Source organism: Pipistrellus kuhlii, unplaced genomic scaffold (genome assembly GCF_014108245.1).
Source record: "Pipistrellus kuhlii isolate mPipKuh1 unplaced genomic scaffold, mPipKuh1.p scaffold_m20_p_2, whole genome shotgun sequence".
In the NCBI taxonomy this organism is placed as follows: domain Eukaryota; kingdom Metazoa; phylum Chordata; class Mammalia; order Chiroptera; family Vespertilionidae; genus Pipistrellus; species Pipistrellus kuhlii.
In genome coordinates this window covers 160215099-160238417 of record NW_023425515.1, presented here as the reverse complement: position 1 = coordinate 160238417, position 23319 = coordinate 160215099, and the positions used below count along the sequence as shown (strand labels likewise).

At 39.2% G+C, this 23319-nt stretch overlaps 1 protein-coding gene across 7 annotated transcripts in view; it reads left to right on the top strand.

The window, feature by feature from the left end:
* The window catches only part of EFCAB14 (EF-hand calcium binding domain 14), a 43303-nt gene extending 20678 nt beyond the window's left edge, over nucleotides 1-22625 (top strand). For 3 of the 7 annotated variants that reach the window (XM_036448037.2, XM_036448039.2, XM_036448036.2), the window contains 6 exons: nucleotides 3217-3327; nucleotides 4567-4671; nucleotides 9808-9894; nucleotides 11922-12033; nucleotides 14910-15035; nucleotides 19224-22625. In XM_036448037.2, coding sequence (XP_036303930.1) covers nucleotides 3217-3327; nucleotides 4567-4671; nucleotides 9808-9894; nucleotides 11922-12033; nucleotides 14910-15035; nucleotides 19224-19399 — 717 coding nt within the window. In that variant the 3' untranslated portion in view covers nucleotides 19400-22625. The remainder of the gene's footprint in view (nucleotides 1-3216; nucleotides 3328-4566; nucleotides 4672-9807; nucleotides 9895-11921; nucleotides 12034-14909; nucleotides 15036-19223) is intronic. The other 4 variants (XM_036448041.2, XM_036448040.2, XM_036448038.2 and 1 more) reach the window with 3 other exon arrangements.
* The last annotated feature ends 694 nt before the right edge of the window (nucleotides 22626-23319 follow it).

Below are 23319 nucleotides of genomic sequence, written 5' to 3'. Positions count from 1 at the left end.
TATGCTGGGACTCCTATGTTAACATATGGGGGTTCTTTTTTCATCATTTGCCTTTTCTTTTTTTTTTTTTAATATATTTTATTGATTTTTCACAGAGAGGAGGAGAGAGGGATAGAGAGTTAGAAACATCGATGAGAGAGAGAATCATTGATCAGCTGCTTCTTGCATACCCCCCACTGGGGATGTGCCCGCAACCAAGGTACATGCCCTTGCCCGGAATCGAACCCGGGACCCTTCAGTCCGCAGGCCGACGCTCTATCCACTGAGTCAAACCGGTCCCAGCTCATCATTTGCCTTTTTGATTCATCATCCACTTTGTCTTCATGAAAGCAGACCAGTTGTATATAAGAGTTGCTCTAAATTGTTAACTTTTATATTACCATTTATTTTTTAGAAAGGTAATTTGAAGAACTGCAAACATTTAAAATTCAGGATTTGATAAGTGTTAGCAAAGAAAACTCCTGCTGGGAATAAAAATGGTAAAAATCATTTTGGTAAACAATGTATGTTGTTTTATAAAAGTAAAGGTGCACATCCTCTAAGCCAGGGTAGGGAACCTTTTTTCTGCCAAGGGCTATTTGGATATTTATAACATCATTTGAGGGCCATACAAAATTATCAACTTAAAAATTAGCCTACTATATTTGGGCAGACATCTAATTAACTCACCCCTAATGCCTTGGCAAGGCCAGACCTAATGATTTCTTGGGGTTATATGGTGCGAGGGCAGGATGTTTCCCACCCCTGCTCTAGGCAGTTTATTCAATATATGCCTTAGGCAAACAATAATTTGGAATGTCTGGGTTTTTTTGATCCCTAAGATTCAGGCCTAGAGCAGGAGGCAGTGACCAAGCAGATGGGTAATAGATAGGGATCTTTAGAGCTGGATGGGGAGAGTGGACAGGAAGAAGAATGGGCCTACTTGGAACACAAGCAACATCAGCCCCTCCAGCAGGAAATATAAGAATCGATTCTGGAGCAAGGGAGTCAAATCTAGTCTATAACTTTTCAAATTTAGTATGTGATAACTTTGATTACATGCCAGGCTCTATAAATATATAAATTTTCTCCACAAAGGAGAACTTCCTAAGCCAAAAACAGAAACAAAACTTGCCATTTTATAGTCACTCCACTTGTAAGCTCCGTCTCCATAGTTTGCTATTTGTCCAATAATGTCATCTGTTTATAACTTTAAATACAAAAGTAGGGACAACTTTGATGAGGCCGAATACTTCTTGCCATTGTTTCCAGGTGCCAAGTGGGAAAAAGATAGGCCTCTGTAGCCTTTAGCACAAAAGCGACTCTGGGAGTCTAGCATTAGTGAAGGAAACTGGTTTATTCTTGCATTCATCAATTCAGTAAACGTTTGTGGAGCTTCTTCCAGAGCCAGGCACTTTGCAGTTATCGAGAATACCAAACAAGAACTTACTATCTTCTTGCATCCTGATGGGATCATACATACAGCCAGTTAGGAGTCTGTAATAACAGAGCTTGCATAGATAACATTCCAGCTCAGAGACTTCTACCCAATGTGTTGGTGTCTCTTTGCAAATTTGTGCATTAATAATGTCAGACACTACTTCTGTTACAAGTGGCTCAGTTTTGAAGTGGTAGTTCATCTCAAATACCTAACCTCAGTATACTCAGGCACATAAGGGAAGGCACACAGGGAAAGTGTTCCCAGGAGAAGCACCCTGCTGCAGCTGTGCTCACTGGCATGAGCCCCGTGTCTGGCAACCATCTTATCAGCCGAGATGAGCTGCACTGCTTCTGTGGGAGCACCCTGACCACCAGGGGGCGGCTCCTGCATTGAGTGTCTGCTCCCTGGTAGTCAGTGTGCATCATAGCAACCATTCGGTTGTCTGGTCATGAGATAGCTTTGACTTTTATATATAGAGATTTCCCCCCCCCCCCTATTAATTGTGTCAGTATAAGCTACATGAAATTCATAGTTTGAAAATATTTGAAATAATTAAAAACACTGACCTCCATTTATTGGTGTTTAATGTAAAATGAAATCAATGATATATACACTCCCGTTAGAATGGCTAAAATTGCAGATACCAGTGTTGAGGGTATTAAGTAATTAGAATTTTCATACACTGCTACTGGGAATACAAAATGGTATAACATTTTAGAACACAGTTTGGCAGTTTTTTAAAAGTTAAGTATACATCTACCATGTGATCTGCCATTCACCTTCTAGGTATTGTAATTATAAGCATACTAGAAGCCTGGTGCATGAATTTGTGCACTGCTGGAGTCCCTCAGCTTGGCCAGTGATTGGGGCCAATAGGGACCAGCTGGAGGGAGGGACCTCGGGATGTTGACCAACTGCAGGAGGTTGGCTGTGGGAGTACACTGACCACCAAGGTGCAGCTCCTGCATTGAGCGTCTTCCCCCTGGTGGTCAGTGTACATCATAGCTACCAACTAGTCATAACAGTCACTTAGGCATATATATATATATATATATATATATATATATATGCCCACATAAAGACATGGACATGAATGTTTGTTCAAGCTTTATGTGTAATAACCAAACACTGAAAACAACCTAAATGCCCATCAACAGGGAAATGAACTACAATATATCCATACAACAGAATGCCACCCAGCTATATGCTGAGTAGCTACAGCATAGGTAAGTTTTAAAATAATTGTACTAAGTGAAAGAAGTTATCATTTTTAAAAAGTACATTCTGCTTCTCTCTTTCTATGAAATTTATTTTCTTATTTTTTTTCTACATATATTTTTATTGATTTTTTTTACAGAGAGGAAGGGAGAAGGATAGAAAGTTAGAAACATCGATGAAGGAAAGAAACATCAACCAGCTGCCTCTTGCACACCCCCTATTGGCGATGTGCCCACAACCAAGATACATGCCCTTGACCGGAATCAAACCTGGGACCCTTCAGTCTGAGGCTGATGCTCTATCCACTGAGCCAAACCGGTTAGGGCTCTATGAAATTTAGAAAATGCAAATTGATATGTAGTGATAGAAAGTAGATCAGTGGTTGACTAGGGACAGGGATAACTTGGGGGTGATGGATGTGTATTATCTTGATTATGTTAATACTTTCACGGGTGTATGTATGTCAAAAGTTACATTTTGAACATGTGCAGTTATTGTATATCAGGTACCTCTTAATAAAACTAATACAAATTTTTAAAAAGGAAAAAACACTAACCTTACTACATGTTTATGTTCAGAGCGTGGCTTCCATTGGCAATACTTTAAACAGTGTCCATCTTGCTGTGGAGGCAATACAGAAAACTGTGGATGAACACAAGAAAGCCATGGAGTTACTACAGAGGGACCTGGTAAGGAAATCTACGAGCACTATGGAAAGTCAGCACTCTCCTGCCTCCTCTTTTCTGAGCAGTAATAGTAGAGATACCCACTTTCCATTTGTCTAAACTAGGGGTGTCGAACTCAATCAGAGAAGGGGCTAAAATCTAAAATCCAGCCTAAATCGCGGGCCAAATGGTTTACTGAACAGTCATAAACTGTCATTGTGATCTAAACGCAGCGGAGTGCAGTGATGACAGCGCGGTGCGGGCCACATTGCAAGGCCTGGCGGGACAGATTTGGCCCGCGGGCCTTGTGTTTGACACATGTGGTCTAAACAGACCCTACTATGCACCTTTAAAAAAGATACAGTAATCAGTATATATTGTTATTTTTACAATCTGTAAAATAAGCAATTAAGGTGGATAGAATTAAGAGCCTCAGTCTTTTGCAAATGTGCTGCAGGAGACACTGAAATAAGATACCCGGGGATGGAATGGGAGGAAGGAAAATGGAAAAGAATGAAAGGAAAGTAGGGAGGTGTCTCCATTGTTTATTGCTACATAACTAATCACACCACAACTTAGGGCTTAAATCAGCGCTTTATTATTTCTCACTTTTCTGTGGGCCCAGAATTTGGCAGGGCTCTTAAACTAGGGAATGGTAAGAGGCCATGTGAAGGGGGCTCCAGAGGATGAAAGGCCATCTTGGATGTTCATGCTCCCAATAGAATGCAGCCATATGTGTGACCTCAGCCTACAACATGTGAAACAGAATATCCCCACCCTGCTGAGCCTATACAACCCACAGAATTCTGAGAAAGAATAAATTACAGTTCTTTTAAGCCACAAAATTTTGGGATGATTTGTTACACAACACAGATAAGTGAAACAAACAACCCCTGCAGTGCTCAGGGGTTGTTTTCAAATGTCTCTCCACACTGTGCAGATGTAAGCTGTCTACAGTTATTTGGAGGCCTGAGTTCATCTCCTAATGGGTATTCGGCTCCATTCAGGATTTATGAAGGCTGAAAAGGATAGCACAATCTCTGCTGTCATGCTGTGGAGATGAGTTATATGAACTTGAAATTGGGACTATTCAAGGTGTACAAAAGCTCCCTAGCTTATCCACTCATTCCTAGATCTGTCCCCCATGTTGATGAATCTGTGGAAGCCCCAGTGAGAAGCTAGAATGTTCCGAGATCATGGCAGATGGCTAAGTAGGCTTAGTAATTACTTATTGCCTATACTAATCTCCATTCCTGTTAACAGAATCAGTACTCTATGAAGGAGACCAGTAGAAGCAGCCAGATTATTCCATCACCTTCAGCTCCATCAGAACTTGACAATAAATCCCACAGCAAGAATATGAAACAGGTACTTTTTGTATCTGGCTTACCTTCCTGTGACCACAGTAGATTCTGGAGCAATCAGAGTAATTTGTGCTTCGTGTTGTGGTTCCTCAGCTGACATCTCATGCATATTTGTGCCTGTGTGAGAGCTGACCAGAGAGGGGTTGGATAGGGATCCAAGATGCTGTCCTATCTCTTGTTTAGCAATCTGTGCTTTTCCCCCTGCATGTCAATCAGTGGAGTAAGTTTATTTTCACATCTTGAAAGATTGAAAGACATAGAATGACCAGAATATTCTGAAACTCTTTATGAAAAACAGCAATCTGAGCAAGTTAAAGATGGATGGATAGCACATTAACTCAGAGTGATGGCTGTTTTGAGTCACAGTAAATTCTAATAATGTTAAAAAGCATATCCTTACAAAGTTAAGATTCTCAAAAGACTAAAACAAAGAAGAAAAAGGATATTGAGTTCAGAATCATATTGAAGAAAATAAAGGAAATCTTCACTAAGAATAATTCCTGTCCTGAGTCTAATGCCCTTTAAAACCTATAGTCATCATTTCTATTTAAGTAGTAATCAGTAACTAAAGGATGTCAATAAAAATAATTGAGTCTTGTACTAAATAATGCACTACTTGTTATAGTTTTGCTACATGAGCCAATTCAGTAATTGGTATTGTTCCTAAGGTAGTTTTTTTCTGACAAATTAGGCAAATAGATGTTTCGGTTAATAACCCAGCAAGCTTTCCTGCCAGCAGGTGAGGTAAACATTGGGAAATCAATTCCCAACCTCTCAGCTTCCTGGGACCAGAGAGTGAATCATGTAGGTAGTCCTCTTCTCTTTCCCCCTCCTGTCTAACTGAGGCCAAACAATTCCAGAGGGAGTAAACTGAGAGCAATTTAGAGTAGAGGGACAAAGCAGAGACAGACGATCAATGGTCTAAACCAGGAAAAGGAGTTTACTTCCACAACTTGACATAATAATGGTTGTTCAGTGCTGCTGGCCTGCTTGTCTAGCATACATCTTTAGCTGGATTCCACAACTTAATTTATTTCCACTCCAGAATATCCTGTACCTCCACAACTCTTTAGAGGAGGTAAACAGTGCCCTCATGGGGTACATGAGGCAGAATGACCTTAAATTTGAGGGGATGAATGAGACTGTTAGTAATCTTACCCAGAGAGTCAACTTGGTAGAAAGAGATTTGGTTGCCATGAGCAAGCGAACCTGTCCGTTAGCATCATAAATCTTTTCAGATCTTTTGTGACGTGTCTGTGTCGCAGTGTCTTTTGTCTGTACGTGGCTGACATTCCACCACCTTTTCAGAACACAGTCTTCTGGCATATTTGAGAGGCTACACATTTGTATTATATTTAATCCTCTAATCCTACACTAGCTCTGTGATGTGCGTGGCACAGTCGGTGTTGGTCCTGATTAGGAACGGAAATGTAGAGAGGTTTAGTTGCTTGCCCAGGGCTCAGGACAAGTTGTTGGCAGAGATGATAAGCCTCCTATTATGTTACAAGTGACCCATCTGGCAGGGAAGCTCTGGCACATGTTTCTAAGTGAGGTTTTCTTGATATTTTTTAAGTTGTTAAAGGGTAGGAGCAAAGTCAGTGGCAATAACTGAAGAATTTTTTGTCATTTCACTAAGCCAGAACTTGACTTTCAGATTTACCCTGCTCCATCTGCACTTATACTTTTGCATATAAGATCAGGAAAGCCATTTAAAACAGATCAGAACTGGCCAGCTCCTCAATTTAAGAGATCATTGAATCCAGCTTCTCATTTTACATGTGAGGAAACTGGATGACCTACTAAGTCACCAATGCTAGCTGTCCACGTGGTTTACTAGTTTTCACATTATTCTGTGTTTCTTTTTTTTTTTTTTAATATATTTTATTGATTTTTTACAGAGAGGAAGAGAGGGGGATAGAGAGAGTTAGAAACATCGATGAGAGAGAGTCATCGATCAGCTGCCTCTTGCACACCCCCTACTGGGGATATGCTCGCAACCAAGGTACATGCCCAGGAATCGAACCTGGGACCTTTCAGTCCGCAGACCAACGCTCTACCACTGAGCCAAACTGGTTTCTGCTATTCTGTGTTTCTTTAATCAACTTTACTTTGGCTGGGATCCATGTGGATTTTTTTTAATAGTTGCAAGCCTCACCTTTAAAGATTTCATACAGCAAAGATATAGGCATATATAAAGAAATGGAAACCAAGTATAGGAAATTATACTGTGATTTTAAGTAACCACCAAAACTAGAAAAAACCCCACAAATATAGTCAAATTCTGGCACATAGAAAGCAGTGTTTGAACTGGCTCTGTCATACTGGATCGTTGGCAGGTTGCCTGGAGGCTTGGAGGGTGGGGTAAGACTGTCCCTCTTCTGTTTTACAGGGATATGTAATTGACTACAAATCTGCAAAGATTAATTACTGCAAAAGGGAGTCTTGCTTTGAACTCTGCTTAACTAAACAGGGACTAGGAATTTTGGATGATTTGATGAGTAAAAGACCTCTAAGGTTTTTTTTTGTTTGTTTTTGTTTTAATAAATCTTTATTGTTCAGATTATTACAAATGTGATCCTCTTCCCCCCCTCAATTGCTCCCCTTCACCAGGTTCCCACCCCACCCTCTGTCCTTTCCCCATCCCCCATTGTCCTCATCCATAGGTGCACAGTTTTTGTTCAGTCTCTTCCCGCACCCCCACTCCCCTTTTCCCTGAGAATCGTCAGTCCACTCCCCTTCCATACCTCTGATTCTATTATATTCACCAGTTAATATTGTTCATCAGATTTTTAAATTCCCTTGGTTTTTAGATTCACTTGTTGATAGCTGTGTATTTGTTGATCATAATTTTTTAGCTTTATCTTCTTCCTCTTCCTAAATAACCTCCTTCAGCAATTCATATAATTCTGGTTTGGTAGTGATGAACTCTTTTAGCTTTTTTTTATTTGTGAAGCTCTTTATCTGTCCTTTGATTCTGAGTGATAGCTTTGCTGGGTAGATTATTTTTGGCTGTAGGTTCTTATTATTCATCACCTTGAATATTTCTTGCCATTCCCGTCTGGCCTGCATGGTTTCTGTTGAGAAATCAGCTGACAATCTTATGGGTGCTCCTTTATAGGTCACTACCTGCTTTTCTCTTGCTGCTTTTAATATTCTCTCTTTGTCTTTTGCTCTTGGAATTTTAATGATGACGTGTCTTGGTGTGGTCCTCCTTGGATTCCTTTTGTTTGGGGTTCTGCGGGCTTCCTGGACTTGTAAGTCTATTTCTTTCCCCAGGTGGGGGAAGTTTTCTGTCACTATTTCTTGTAGTACTCTTTCGGTATCTTGCTCTCTCTCTTCTGGAATCCCCATAATTCTGATGTTGGTTCGCTTGAAATTGTCCCAGAGGTTTCTTACACTGTCTTCAACTTTCTGGATTCTCTTATCTTCTCCCTTCTGCAGAGGAGTGTCCTCTGGCTCTTTGTGTTCTAAATCTTTGTCTTGATTCTTGCGATCCTCCAGTCTGTTTTTAGGACTTTGTATAATATTTTTTATTTCAGACAATGTTTTCTTCATTTCTTGTTGATCCCTTATTATTTCTAGTTGCTCACTTTTCATATCCTCATAGGTCTCATTTATTTTATCGGCCTTTTTTAGGATATTGTTGAATAACCTTATAACTGTAGTTTTGAACTCAATGTCCAATCTTTTCTTTTCCTCCATCTCCTTCCTTTGTGTCCTTCTTCTTGTCTGCATTTTAGTTGTTTCCCTGATTTGATGGAATAGCTTTGTGTGCTATGTGTTCTGGTAGAGCCCAGTAGCACAGCCTTCCCAGTTACCTGCAGTGGACAGTCTTGGTGTAGCCCTTTGTGGGCTGTGTGTGCAGTCTTGTTGTTAAGCCTTGCTTATTGTTGGTATCACTGGGAAGCGTTGATCTCCAAGCCAATTGGCTGTGAGGATCAGCAGTGTCTCAGCTAGGAGGGTTTCCGTACTCTGCTTGAATAGGGCGGGGTCTCTGGGTGGCGCAGACAATCTTTGGTTCCCTGTCAGTCTCGCCTTAGAAAAGTCCTGTTCGTGGAGAGTTTTGGAAGATTGGTTGCAGGTGCGCGCACCTCTTTGGTAAAGGCGCAGACAAGCTTTGGATTCCTGCAAGTCCCTCCTTAGAGAAAGCCAGCCTCTGGGAGAGCTTCTGTGCTCAGCCACAGGTAGGGCGGAGTCTCGGGTTGGTGCAGACAAACTTTGTTTTCCCTTCAGCTCCTCCCCAAGTCCCGCAGTAATGGCCTCTGGCTTCACACACCTCCAAAAGATCTCTGCCCACTGCCTGACAGTCTGGCCTCTCCCTGTCTGGGGCCATTTATCAGAGCAATAGGGTGATTCTGTTTTCCTCTCGGACAAGAAAGCCAGCCGTGTTAGCTGTTCGCCCTCTCCGCGCCAGGAGTAAGCCAGTAGCGAACTCAGCCCGGCCCGCCCTCTCTGCGTGCAGGGAGTAAGCCAGCAGCAATCTCGGTCCGGCCCTTCCTCTCCGCACCGGGATTAAGCCAGCGCCTTTTCGCGCACACAGTTCTCCGTACCTTCACAGTTCCTGAGGTTCAGCGTGCCTTCTCTCTCCTTCCCAGATGGCAGAGCCTCCTCTCAGTCAGCCGTCTGGCGCTTCAGGGCAATGCCTCCCCTGTTTTTCAGTTCTAAATTCAAATTTGTTGTGGTAGGCTGCATTCAGGTGTCTACCCTATGCCGCCATCTTGGTTTCTTTCAAGACCTCTAAGGTTTTCGAGGCTTATTGTGAAAATTTACCTTCCCAAACTTCCCCTATTCTTCCTCTCCTCCCCACTTTATTTTTCTCCAGAACAGGAAATTGTTAATAGTAAGGTCTGTCTTACTGCTTCTTCTACTAGTATCTCAACATGCTTCTAGATTAAAGTTCTCTCGCTTTTTATACTTCAAAGTTTTAAAGTTTGAATGAATCAACTAGACTAAGCACCATTTTCAGCTTTGTATCTTGGTGGCCTTTCTCCCCCTCTTCTCTCATTCTTCTGGTATTTCCACTGAAAGTGTTGTGAGATTTTTTTAAGATAAGTTTGACCAAATTGCTTAAAAAGTGCTAGATATTGTGTAAGTTTTAATGTTTGCCTTTAATCTTCTCTTGTTCTTTTTACCCTTTAAGATAGGTGATAGAGCTGCCACTTTGAAAAGAGAGTCTTTGCATCAGGTGACCAGCAGAATAGATACATTAAAAACTCAAAGCATAAAGGTAAATAACAGGAAGCTTGCTCTGACATAAAGATAAACACATCTGCATCTTTGTGCTTTTGAACTGCTGCTGCTTTCTCAAAGGGAGCACTTTAGTCTAATTTGCTAAAACTTCAAGACAGTTAGTATATTGAATAAGTGAAGAGTTTATCAGGCACCTGCCCTGTGCCAAGCACTCTGCCAGGAGCTGGGGTGACCATTCTGAGTAGGCTAGACACATGAACCCTCTTCTGGTGGAGCTCAAAGTCCATTAGTCAGAAAATCATGAACATGTAATTGAACAGATAATTAATCATGAGTGTGATAAATGCTAGACAGGAAAAGTATAAGATATGATGAGGGCATTAGCAGAGATGAGAAAGGCTTTTCTAAGGAAATGACTTTTAAGCTAAGACAGGAAGTTAAATGTACTAATGATGGGGAACAGTGGCTTAGATAACTTAAAAACATTGTCTAACCTAAAAAATATTTTTTATTTTTAAACTAGAGCGCTGGTGCACAAAATTTGTGCACTGGTGGGTCCTGAGGCCTGGCCAGCAATCAGGGCCAATCAGGTTTCCCACCTCCATGCCTCCTCCTTCCTTCTCTCTCTCAGCACCCCACTGCCACTGCCGCTGATGACCCGCTATGTTCCGTGCCACCCCCTGGTGGTCAGTGCACATCATAGCGAGCAATTGAACTCCTGGTCTCCCAGTCAAACTCCCAAGGGGACCCTTTGAATGTTAGCCTTTTATATATAGATAGATAGATAGATAGATAGATAGATAGATAGATAGATTGCAGTCTCAAAACATGTATAATCCATTTAAGCCTCAGCCAGTTCCCTTCTCCTTGTACCTTTCTGTTTTATTTACAAGATAAGCAATCTGTGATATACTCTGATATCCCAGAAAAGAAAGTCTTAGGGTATCAGAATAAAATACAGCTAGTACACATTTTTACCTAAATTTATTAGCTTTACTTTTAGATCCTTTGTTTTTTTTAATTATCTCAATATGAATCCCTTTCTGCCGCCTCATCTAAGCATCCTAACCACATGCCATTTCTCTTAGCATAAATTCTTCAAGCAATTAGGACCAAGTTTTAGGTATATATGCCCATATATTAACTTCCTAAATCAACCATGCTATGGTTTCTCTTCAGACCGCATAAATCTTTCGCCTTTTACTAAATAAACCAAGAGTGATCTATATACTAACAGTATAGAAATAAAGGCAACAGAGAAATAATTAAATATATATTGAACAAAACAAACATGTAATGAGTTGATATTCTAATTAAGCACAGGATCAGGACCTTTCACCCTAGTTAGAAACAGGCCTCATAGAAACCAGACTTCTCTTTTTATAATTAAATTTATTTTTATATGGGACTCTAGATTATCCTGGAGATGAGGCAGGGTATAAGGTAAAAAGTTTTTTAAAAAGATAATAAATAAGACTTTGAATTAGAAGTATTAGAGCTTCTTCTTCGTGTTCATACAGTTCCTGCCACTAGTTGAATGATCACCATGAGTGGAGAGAAGGAAGATCAGGGGAATATTTGTGGTTTGGTTGCTTTTTTTTTAATGTGATAAGAACATAAAACTCTACCTAAAGTGGTCTAGTCACAAGGTGAAGTAATATATTCAGGAAAATTATTTAGTTAGTGTGAAATCATTCCTAGAAACCAATATGCTACTCATTTAGGAAATAGGTGTCGTAGAGGCACCTGAGCAAGGGGGCATTTCCTTTACTGCTGACACAGGCATGCCTTCCCCCATCAGCCAAATGTTCACAGTGAATCAGATCATCTCTAGCATAATGTTCCCTTAATAGTCTAGGCTCAAATCCAGCTAGGCCCTCATCAACACTGAGTACTGAAGATATCTCTAGTATATGTTGATTCATTCCTTCATTGCCTGTACTGATAGGGAACCTCCTGGGGGTCAAGCACTACATGCTAAATAGGCAGGCGTTGGGAATATAATAAAGAATCAAATGAAGTCTTGCTTCCGCGTTAAACCTCTGTGATCTTTATTTTGGACAGAAAGAAGATAGTTCAGATTCTCAGGTATCCAAGGTAAGGGAGAAACTACAGCTGATCAGTGCTCTCTCCAACAAGCCTGAGAGCAACAGGCCTCCAGAGACCACCCATGAAGGTGAGATATTCAGGGCTGGCTTCTGAATATTTCACGCAGGCTTGAGCAGCTTGCCTCCCACATGGAGTGGAAAGGTGTTTCGGCAGGACTGATCGAACCCAGTGAATGATGCCTGAGCGCACCGAGATGAAGCTGATACACTTTGCTTTCATTTAGCAAAAGCCCATTTGGTACATGATTTGTACTCCAGTCTATTAAGGGAAGAAGGGTAATGTTTAGCTGGAAATAGACTTCTCCATGCTGTCTGCATCCAATTATAGGCAAAAAAAAACAAACAAACATTACTGTCATAGCATGTATTAAAGCAGCTAAATGTTTATGGAAGTCTTTTCAATTTTTAAGTTCATAAAATTTACTTTAAAATAATTATTAGTCCTTCTGAAATACCATTAACAAATGATGATGGGATCATTGAATTGGAAAGGCCCTTGGCTTTAGGTAGGGACATACCTACTCAATATTGGCAGATATATCAACCTCCACTGGTTTAAGCTCTATGAGGACATAATCCTAAGGCATTGGACTATGTTGGCTTTGACCCCTACCCCCCACAAGTATTTTTTATTTTTGAGAAAGCAATACAACCTCTCTGTTCTTTTTAGGGTGGGATACAGACTACAGGAGGCCTTGTCCTAGCAGTCTGCTACACAACTGTATCATAGCAATCTTTTAGCACCAGCTCGTCTGGTGGCATATACCCCTGATCTGCTCATAGCACAGCTCTCAGGATATCAAATATCCAATGCTGTTTTCACTTGCAACTTAAGCTCTTAACATCTTAAACATGTGCTGGTGCTATAAGACCACAGGTCCTACTGAGCCATGCCAGAGACCACAGTTTTAAACCTTAATGTATAATATTGATTGATGTTCACTTAGCCCTAAACATGTTGAGTTTATGCCTTTAACTCATTCAGTCACTGTGCTACTTAATTCTCTGTTTTTATTTTATTTTTCAATTACAGTTGGCATTCAATGCTATATTAATTTCAGATGTACAATATAGTGGTTAGACAACCATGTAATTTACATATATTTCAAGTACCCACCTGGCACTATACATAGTTATTACAATATTATTCACTGTGTTCCCTATGCTGAACTTATATTCCCATGACTGTTTTTGTAATGATCAATTTGTACTTCTTAATCCCTTCACCTTTTTCAGCCACCTCTCCAACCCCCTCTCTTCTGGCAATCTTCTTTGTTTTCTCTATGAGTCTGTTTCTGCTTTGTTTGTTCATTTACTTTGTTCTTTAGATTTCGCATATAAGTGAAATCATATATTTCTCTTCCTATGCCTGATTTATTTCACAGCATAATACCCTCTATATCAGTGATTTTTCAACCATTTTCATTCATAGCACACTTAAACTAATTACACTAATTTTAGTAATCTTAATTACTAAAATTCTGCAACACAACAAAAAATATTTTTTGCCAATCTGACCAAAAAATAGATATAATTTTGATTTATTTACATAATCCTCGCTAATAAAAGAGAAACATGCAAATTGACCACTAGCCAATCAGGTTGAATATGTAAATTAGCCCAACCAATATGGCAGTTAATTTGCATATCCAAGCCAGAGCAGAGACAAAAGTGAAAGAAGTCAAGTGTTGCAGAGAAGCAAGCAAGTGAGGCAGTGGAGAAGGAAAGGAAGCAGGCGGAGTGGAGAGAAGGGAGAGAAGCCTGCAGGGCTGCAGAGACTGCAGCAGGAAACCCTATTGCAGGAATCTTCCTGCAAGGGGCCTCTAGTAATAATAAGAATAAGAATAAGAATAAGAATAATCTAGTATTCTTTTTACTCCAAAGTGATTTTTTTTGAAAAAAACAGGTGCCTATACTTGTATATAAAGATTTCTGATATCACTAATTAACTAATCAACCTTATTATGCGATGTGACCAGTAAGGTGCAACTCTATTACTAGTACATGACCTACATATTCATGGTTCAAGCAGGGCATCCACACCAGACAGCTATTATTGTGTTGGCTGTTTTCGTTTTGTTTTTAATTTTATAATCTAAGGGAGAAGAGATCGGTGCCCCTCACTAAATGGTCAGTTATTTCATATTTTAAAATTTTTTTGCAGCACACCAGTTGAAAATCACTGCTCTAGGTCCATCTGTGACATTACTAGATTTCATTATTTTTATGGCCTAGTAGTGTTTCATCGTATATATGTACCACAACTTTTTTATCCAGTCTTGTATTGATGGGCGCTTGGGTTGCTTCCATATCTTGGCTATTAAAAATAACCCTGTAATGAACATAGGTGTGCATATATCTTCTCAAATCAGTGTTTTGGGGGTGTTTTTTTTTAATATATATATACCCAGAAATGGAATTGCTGGGCCCATTTTTAATTTCTGGAGGAATCTCCATACTGTTTTCCATAATGGCTACAGCAATCTGCATTTCCACCAACAATGCAAAAGGTTTCCTTTTCCCCACATCCTTACCAACACTTGTTTTTTGTTGATTTATTCATGATAGCCATTCTGACAGGTGTGAGGTGATCTCATTGTGATTTTAATTTGCATTTCTCTGATGATTAGTGATATTGAGCATCTTTTCATATGTCTATTGGCCATCTATATGTCCTCTTTGGAAAAGTGTCTATTAAGGCCCTCTACCCATTTTTTTAATTAGATTGTTAGTTGTTTTTTTGGTGTTAAGTTGTATAACCTCTTTGCAAATTTTGGATATTAACCCCTTACCAGATGTATCTTCTTTGATTCAGTAGGGTTTTTTTTGTCACAATTTTTCTTAAATTAAGTATATATGCCTTTATCCTAAGAGATAACCTTCAATGCTGGTTTAACTTGGTGTCAGACTTGCTAATAACTAAAACCATGTGTATTTGTTACAGAGCAAGTACAGAGTTTCACATCAAAGCCATCAGCACTTCCAGAATTTCCACAATCTCCTGGAGATGATATTGAGAAAACAGCCCAGCTAAGATCTGTCTCCATACCAGGAATTGCTAGCATCAAAGGTAAATTTGTATACCATGGAGTAATAAGGGAAATGTTCAAAATTATAAATTCCTCATTTTTTTAACTTGCAAGAAAAAGAAATATATATAAATTTGGGCCAATATTTTATATACATTTGTATTATATAATACTGTTTAACAATCCAGAGAACATAAATATTCATGTATGATACTCATTTTACTAATAGGGAAACTGCCTAAGTCCACACAGCAAATAATTAATTGAGGCAAAATTCATACCAAGGCAGTCTGACACCAAAGTTTACACTCTTAACCAATGCACTATATTATCTCTCTGGTAATGTTTTTAGAGTTTTCATTCATTCATTGAGTACCTAATTATACCCAGTGCTAAGCAATAACAATACAGTATAAGATAGAGTCTCACATTCCTCACAGATATAAAAGTCTAGTGGAGAAGGCAAACAAGAAAACATAATAAATACTGTAAGATTAGAAAAAAAAGTAAAAGTTGACCCTATTTGTCAGGGCCCTCCAAAAATGAGGAGTCCTTTAGCTGAAAACCAGTAAGATAAACATTAGTAAAAAGGATATGATTCTTAGAAAAGTATTACATTACTCCCAACAGTGAATATTCTGTCCCTCACTGTGACATTTGGGTCTCCTGATTTTGCATTTGCTAACAGCCTGGAAAAATCACCCCATTCCTGTTCATTGCCTTTGCCTGGCTCCTCACCTCAGCTTAGATACCATTCCACGAGGGAACATTTCCTTACCTCCCAGGACCAGATAAGGTTCTTTCTGTATATGACCTCTTCTGTTTAATACCTATCACTCTGTTGTAATTTCCTCGGGAGACATAAAATTTAACTTCACTCCTAGCCCTTAGCACAGTGGCTGGTACACATGAATATTTGTTAAGTGAATGAGTTCTCTACAGGCTACAGTTGAAGCATAGAAGACCTAAATTTATTTTGCCATTTAAATGCAATTATTTTTTTTTCCCATTGCAATTTTTTTCTTTCTGTTTTCTGGGGAGATGGGATAATGTTAAGTTGTGTTTATTGTCAATACAAGTTGCCTTCTACTCTCCATTATTACTTCAAGAATTGATGAAAATGAATGGAGTTGAAAATCTATTAAGAGCAGATTAAAAACAAGCCATCTTAACATTTGTACCTAACAGATTTTACATGCTTTTGAATGGCTACACTTTTGAAATGATCTGGAACAGCAATTAGATTTTTATTGAAGTACTTCTACCAAGTACATAGCACATTTTATTAACTTATGCTTCATATTCTAGTACACACACAATAAAAGATTTTTCAGCTAGCCACTTGGTGGCAGGCATTGAGAACAAGCATCACACCTGCTTTTCTAGCTTTCAAGACTTTTATTTAGCTGCTTTGCTAAGACTATCTTAAGAGTGAAACTAGGCCCTTATTCAGAAGCTTGTCTACAACTCCTTGAAGGACTAGACCTTGCACTGCAACTGTTTCTCCCCTTCAAATTATTACTATTCTTCTTAAGTACCAAACAGCCAGAGGCCTATTGAATCTAAGAGTGAAGTTGCATAAATGAAGAAAGGAAAGGAATTTAGGAAGATTTTTTATAGAAACATAAGCCTCATTGACTATCTTCTGATAGTAGAGACTAAATCTACTAAGTCATTCAATAGGGACATAATCAAGTCCAAGTCTTTTTTATTTCATTTTTTGGTTAATCCTTACCCAAGGATGTTTTTTCCATTGCTTTTCAGAGAGAGTGGAAGGGAAGCGGGAATGGGGACAAAAAAAGAGAGAGAAACATCAATGTGAGAGAGGTACATCGATTGATTGTCTCCTGCCTCAGTCCTGGCCAGGAGCTGGGGTTCAAACCTACAATCCAGGCACATTCCCTTGACTAGGAACCCAAGACCTTTTGGTGTACAGGCCAATGTTCTCATCATTGAGCCACACCAGCCAGGGCTCAGGTCCTTTTTAATGTTATGTAAATAATTGGCCCTCCTATTTGGACACAGCTTAAGTGCCCATCAACAGATGAGTGGATTAGAAAACTGGTACATTTACACAATGAAATACTGCACTGCTGTAAAAAAGAAAGAACTCTTATATTTATAATAGCATAGATGGACATGGGGAGCAATATGCTAAGTTAAATAAGCCAGTTTGAGAAAGATAAATATCACATGATCTCACTCATTTGTGGAATATAATGAACATAAACTGATGAACAAAAATAGATCCAGAGACATAGAAGCATCGAACAGACGATCAAGCCTCAGGAAAGGCAGGGAAGGGGGTGTGAGTAAGAGATCAAGCAAAGGATTTGTATGCATGCATATAAGCATAACCAATAAACACAGACAATAGCAGCGGGTGGTGAGGGCATGTTCTGGGGGGTGGGAGCATCCAGGGAGAGATCAGTGGGGGAAAAAGGAAACATATGTAATACTTTGGACATAGCTGAGGAAAGAATCAATGAGCATGAAGATATGTCATTAGTAATTACCAAATAAAATGCAAAAAAATAAATTTAAAAAAATGATAATTTTTAAATTATTTATTAATTAAATGAGTGTTCCCTTATGGGGTCCTTGAGAAAGCACAAGAAGAAACTGTTGATAGACATTCTCCAACCTTATTGGCCCAAATGCTATCTTAGAAATAAAAAAGAAGATATAGCCCTGGCCAGCATGTTCAGTGGTTAGAGTATCAGCTTGTGCACCAGAGGGTCAGGGGTTTGATTCCTGGTCAAGAGTATGTACCTGCATTGCAGGTTCAATCCCCTATCTGGGGTCAGGGCGCATGCAGAAGGCAACCAATCGATGCACCTATCTCACATCAATGTTTTTCCTTCTTCTCCCATACCTTCTCCCTTCCATTCTTTCTAGAAATCAATGAAAAAAATATCCTCACTCAGGTATTATTGCTCTCTCTCTCTCTTAGCTCTCTTAACTGGAATAGATGTAGCTTTAAAGAGATATACAGAGAGGGTAAAAACATATTTGTGAGTACATGACACAGAGTTTATTATTTTATTAATTTGTTATTTTACTAGAGGCCCAATACATGAAATTTGTACAATAGTAGGCCTTCCTTCCAGCAGGCACCTGGAACCCAGGCTTCCCTTGCAGCACCAACTTCCTCCAGAAGGACATTCAGTCTAATTAGCATATTAACGCTTTTATTATTATAGATTTGCCATACAAACAACTGTAAACCTACTTTTGCCCCTGGTTGTTTTTAGTTGGGAAATAATTCACATACCATATTATTCATTCTTTTAAAATGTATAATTCAATGTGCTTTTTTTAGTATTTTCACAAATTTGTGTAGCCATCACACTAATTCTAGAACATTTTTATCATCCCCAAAAGGACTCTGTACCCATTGAACAGTCATTCCCTTTTTTCCCTTCCCCCAGCCCTGACAACTAATCTCTCAACCACTGTCTCTTTGGATTTGCCTGTTTTGTATATTTCACATATAAATGGAATCATACAATATATGACCTTATATATACTTTTTTCTTGCATTATATTCCTTTCATTTAGCATAATGTTATCAAGGTTCGTCCATGGTTCATCCATGGTTCAGCATGTAATATATTTCATTCCTTTTCATGACTGAATAATATTCCATTGTATGAATACACTTAGTATTTCCATTCATCAATTGATTGCCATTTGGGTTGTTTCTACTTTTAGGCTCTTAGGAATAATGTAGCTATGAACATTTGTATACAAGTTTTTGTGTAGACATATGTTTTCATTTCTCTTGAATATATACCTAGTAATGTAATTGCTGGATCACATGATAACTCTGTTTAACTGACAAAATGCCAGAGTCTATTTTACAAACAAAGCTTCTGACAATTATCTCTTTAAGCCTGTATAGTCCTTTTCACCCCTTCAACAGAAGAATAAAATCTGAAAATTCCTAAAGGAAGGCCCTGGACAGAGAAAAGGCCTATTTTATTCTCCTGTGATTATCTATCACTTCTTCTGTTTTAGGAGGATAGTGCCATACAGTATTTCTCTCAAGGATCAAGAAAGAATTAGTCTTTCTGATTTAGTGATACTCTAATCTTTACCTTTTGGAATCAGAGTCTGCAAAATAGCTTTCTTTTAATGCTTTACATCCAGTTGAGGCTATTTTTTAAACTGTTAACTAAATTTAGCTATATTTATAAACATATACACTTTTTGCAATTTTTTGACAGATCTTCAGGATTTATTCCACAAGACTGGCCAGAACATGGATGGGGAGCTAACCTACCAGGAAATTTGGAACTTGTTAGGCTCTACTATGCCAGCACCAGAGAGTTTGAGGGAGTTTGATGCTGATGGAGATGGAAGATACTCATTCCTGGAGCTAAGAACAGCTGTAGGTGTCTAGCCTCATTGGACATATTTAGAAATGGATATATACCCTGGGCTACCTAGTAACTACTCACATAACAAAAACACCCCTTCTATTTATCTATCAGTCCTCCAATCCTCCAAACTATTGTAGCAGACACATTGCAATCTTTTAACTTGTTTGAAAAAGCTATATAAAAGTTACTTTTTTAAGAAAGATCATTTTACTTAAGATATTCAGAAATCTATGATTTCCTGAAACCAGTAAGATCTTAATTCTAAAATTGCTAGAATAAAAGTCAATCCCTTTTTTCTTTCTCTTTCCTTTTTTGAGGGAAGGAAACTTTATCTTTTAGAACTAGAAAATGTATATATAGTGAGAATAAGCCACCTTTTATATGTCACATAAATTTGCCTTAAATTAGCTGCACTTTATTCAGACTCAGAAAAATGTCTCTCCTTTAAAAGATAGGCTTTTTCTGTTTATAAAGATTTAAAATGAAAGAAGAGTTCTGCATATTTTGTGGGAAGTTAGGAGGAATGGTTTGAAACAGGACATGAGCAAATGGCTTGTCAAAAATCGCTAATTTGATTTGGTAGCGACTAAAACTAGGCCCATGTCTCCTTCAGGCATCTCCTTTAGGTGCTACCGTGGAGTTTTGCCTGGTGGCCGGAGGAATATATTTAGGGAGTAGATATTGGGGACAGCATAGCCTCCAGGTGCAGGATAGTAAGATCTATCTCTTTGTTTCTGTCCTCTTAGCTAATTTCAATCAGTGAACCAGAGAAGTATTCTTGGCATTTTTATTATTTTTTTATCCTATTTCAGGGTTTATGGACATAAAAAGTTATCCAGTGGGGAGCTATATTTCCCTCCCTGAGTGAGCAGGATTATCACACACACACTCGTCTCTCTTTAAGCTGTGGCTGACTTCCACCTTTGGATGGCAGGGCTGAAGTCCCTGTCCACTGGCTCAGCCTGGCTTCCCAGGAGCTTTAGAAGAGAGCTATGCCTCTAACTCTGACCCAAGAAACTCTGAGATTTCACCTGGGGGCTAACCAAGAACCTAATATGTTCCTCTGGGGGATAAGGCCATAAAAGTTGGGAACATACTAAGTTTCTTCATGGTTATCAAGTCAGAAGTAGCTGGAAGCTTTATGTCCAGAGGATGCCAAACATAGCAGACAGGCCTGGGACATTGAGCTTTACATGATGGTAGCAAGTGTTTTCCGACCTAATGCAAGCAAGTGCAATACTTTTCCCTTTAAATACTTCTATAGCCTGGGACTACAGGACCCTGAACTGAAAGGAATTATACCTCCATGCTATCTGTGCTGTGTTGTTCTCAGAAAGAGTCTCTGAACAACACAAAAGGAAAAAAAAATTGCAAAACTTAACTGTGCTGTAGGCCACGTCAGGGAGAAACTAGAGAAGCTTTCGTGGACCAACTTCTTTAGTGGAGCTCATTTCCATTTTAATTTTGTCCAAGTAGCCCAGTTAGCCGAGGATGCAGCCAAACATCCTTAACTATTTAAGGGCTGGTTTTGTTTTGCTTTTTCTTTATATGATATTCAGCTTGGTGTAGGCTAGCCTTGATTTTTTTTTTCTAGAAATATTAAATTTTAGTTAAAGCAAGATGAAGTCTTTTCCCATGAATGTGTCTGCTTACCTCATATGGCTTATGCTTCTCTTTCTTTTAAAAAGAAAAAAATTTTTTTTCCTTGCCCATCCAAGCTATTTCACTTTCTTGGAAAGGTTAAAATATAATATAAAATTAGCACTTTGGGTAACTTGAAGAGTACTCTTCTGGCTGCCTTCCCTGCCCCCCCCCCTTTTTTTAATATATATACCCTAACGGATTTTGTAACAACCAAATAACACTCTAGCAATAAATTGAATTATTCTGCTATATTTGTATATACTGTACCATAAATAGTATGTCTACCTGGAAGGTATTTTTTTGAGAACTGATTTATATGAAATATACTTGGGGTTAATGTAGCTTGTCCTTTTTAGTTTCAAATTCTTATTCATAGGCATATACTTTGAGGACACCTTAACTCTTTGTTGTATGTACTTTCCTTTTGCATCAGAGAGCTATCATGGAGGAATCATTTTTTAATTTAGTTTAGTTTGATTTATCATCCATTTTCACCTCAAGTATGTCTGGCTGGCATCATCCCTGAGCCAGGTATATAGTGCCATCCTCTCCCCCTACCCAATTTGGCAGAGGTGTTCCTGCTACCCTCTCAGACTTAAGACTATCCTTGTCACACAGCCTGGGGAAGTGCCCTATCTCCCAGGCAGAACTAGGGCACCTTGAACTCCTTTGTTCTAAGTTGAGCAGATTCATTGGTCTAAGAAGAGCCTCAAAAACCTATTGTTCAGTGTTTATTTGGCATTTTTATTTGTAAATTGTCTTAAACTATAATCAAGCCTCGCCTGCCGCCTCTCAGCTCTGAAATGAAGGTCAGCAGTAGTGATGAGTTGGGTTTGGGTTTTGGTTTCAGTTACTTGGACCTTTCCACTCTGGCAGCTCCTAATGCTGCCTTTCCCAAGTTACCCAGAGCACTGCTTCTGGTCCTTTTTTTGTCTTGTACATTCTGATATAATGTTTACTTAAAGGGCAAAAGTGTTTTGCAGGAAGAAAAGAACCAAAAGTAGAGAGAATCAGCTTAGAGCTGACTCTGATGTTATCTTAAGGGCGGAGAGGGGCCTGGCACTTAGGAATGTGCCTCAAACAGCAAAGCTGAAGAACACACACTCTTCACCTACTGGCTACTGTCCCTCCCACTGGTGTTTCCTCACTTTATGTTGCTGGACAGAACACTGGCGGCGCCCCCGCTGGTCTTGCCGGTCACAGTTGAAGATTCTGGCTGTGATGGGCTCATACTCATAATGGCCTGCTGTTGAGTTGTTTTTAGTGACAGCTTTCGTTTGCTACACACCTCATTGGCTTGCTTACCAACACCAGCTAGATGCAGTCCCTGCTTTCGTATCCAAACCAGAACACATTTGGGTATTCCTGAGACTTTATAGAGCGTGTATTGTTTGTTATATGAACCTAACCTACCTTGTTGTTTTTTCACATTAAGAAATGTCAATCTACTTTGCTTTAGTGAAGCTATTTTGGTAATGTATAAGCAGTTTTGGTTCTGTTTGGGGAGTGAATTCAAGGTTTCCATGGCTTGATTTGAACTTTGCTTATTTCATATCAGTAATACAACCATCTTAATTTATCTAAATAAAACATTTCCTTTTTCTCCCACTGTGTCTATGACTAAGATCCCCATCCCTGGTTACTAAAGAAAAAACATATCTGCTTTGAAACCTAGTTTTATGGACTCCTCCCTCCTCTTTTTTTTTTTTTTTTTTTTTTTTAAGTTTAAGTTTTTTGTTTTTGTTTTTTTTTTGTGTTTTTTTTTTTTTAATATATTTTATTGATTTTTGTACAGAGAGGAAGGGAGAGAGACAGAGAGTTTTCTAACATCGATGAGAGAGAGTCATCGATCAGTTGCCTCTTGCACACCCCCTACCGGGGATATGCCAGCAACCAAGGTACATGCCCTTGACCGGAATCGAACCCGGGTCCCTTCAGTCCCCAAGCCGACGCTCTATCCATTGAGCTAAACCAGTCCCGGCTCCTCCCTCCTCTTGGAAGCAAAGACAGATTGTGGGCACGGTGTTCCCACAATTGAAGACTACCTGACGAATGCAGAATTTGGACTGAAGGAGTGAAGGCTGCTTCTTTGGCATCTGTAGGTTGGGAGGGGAGGGGGGAAGTTATGAGTGAGCCCCTGTTCCTGTATCAACCACAGAAGCTCTAACTAGGACTGTTTTATATGTTGAGGTTCAGGGTAAGAACATGTTTAAAAGAAATGTCCCACTGTCTTAAAGGGTGTGGCCTTGAAATCCATTGCAAGAAAGTGGTCATATAGGGGCTGGAGCTCTTTTGC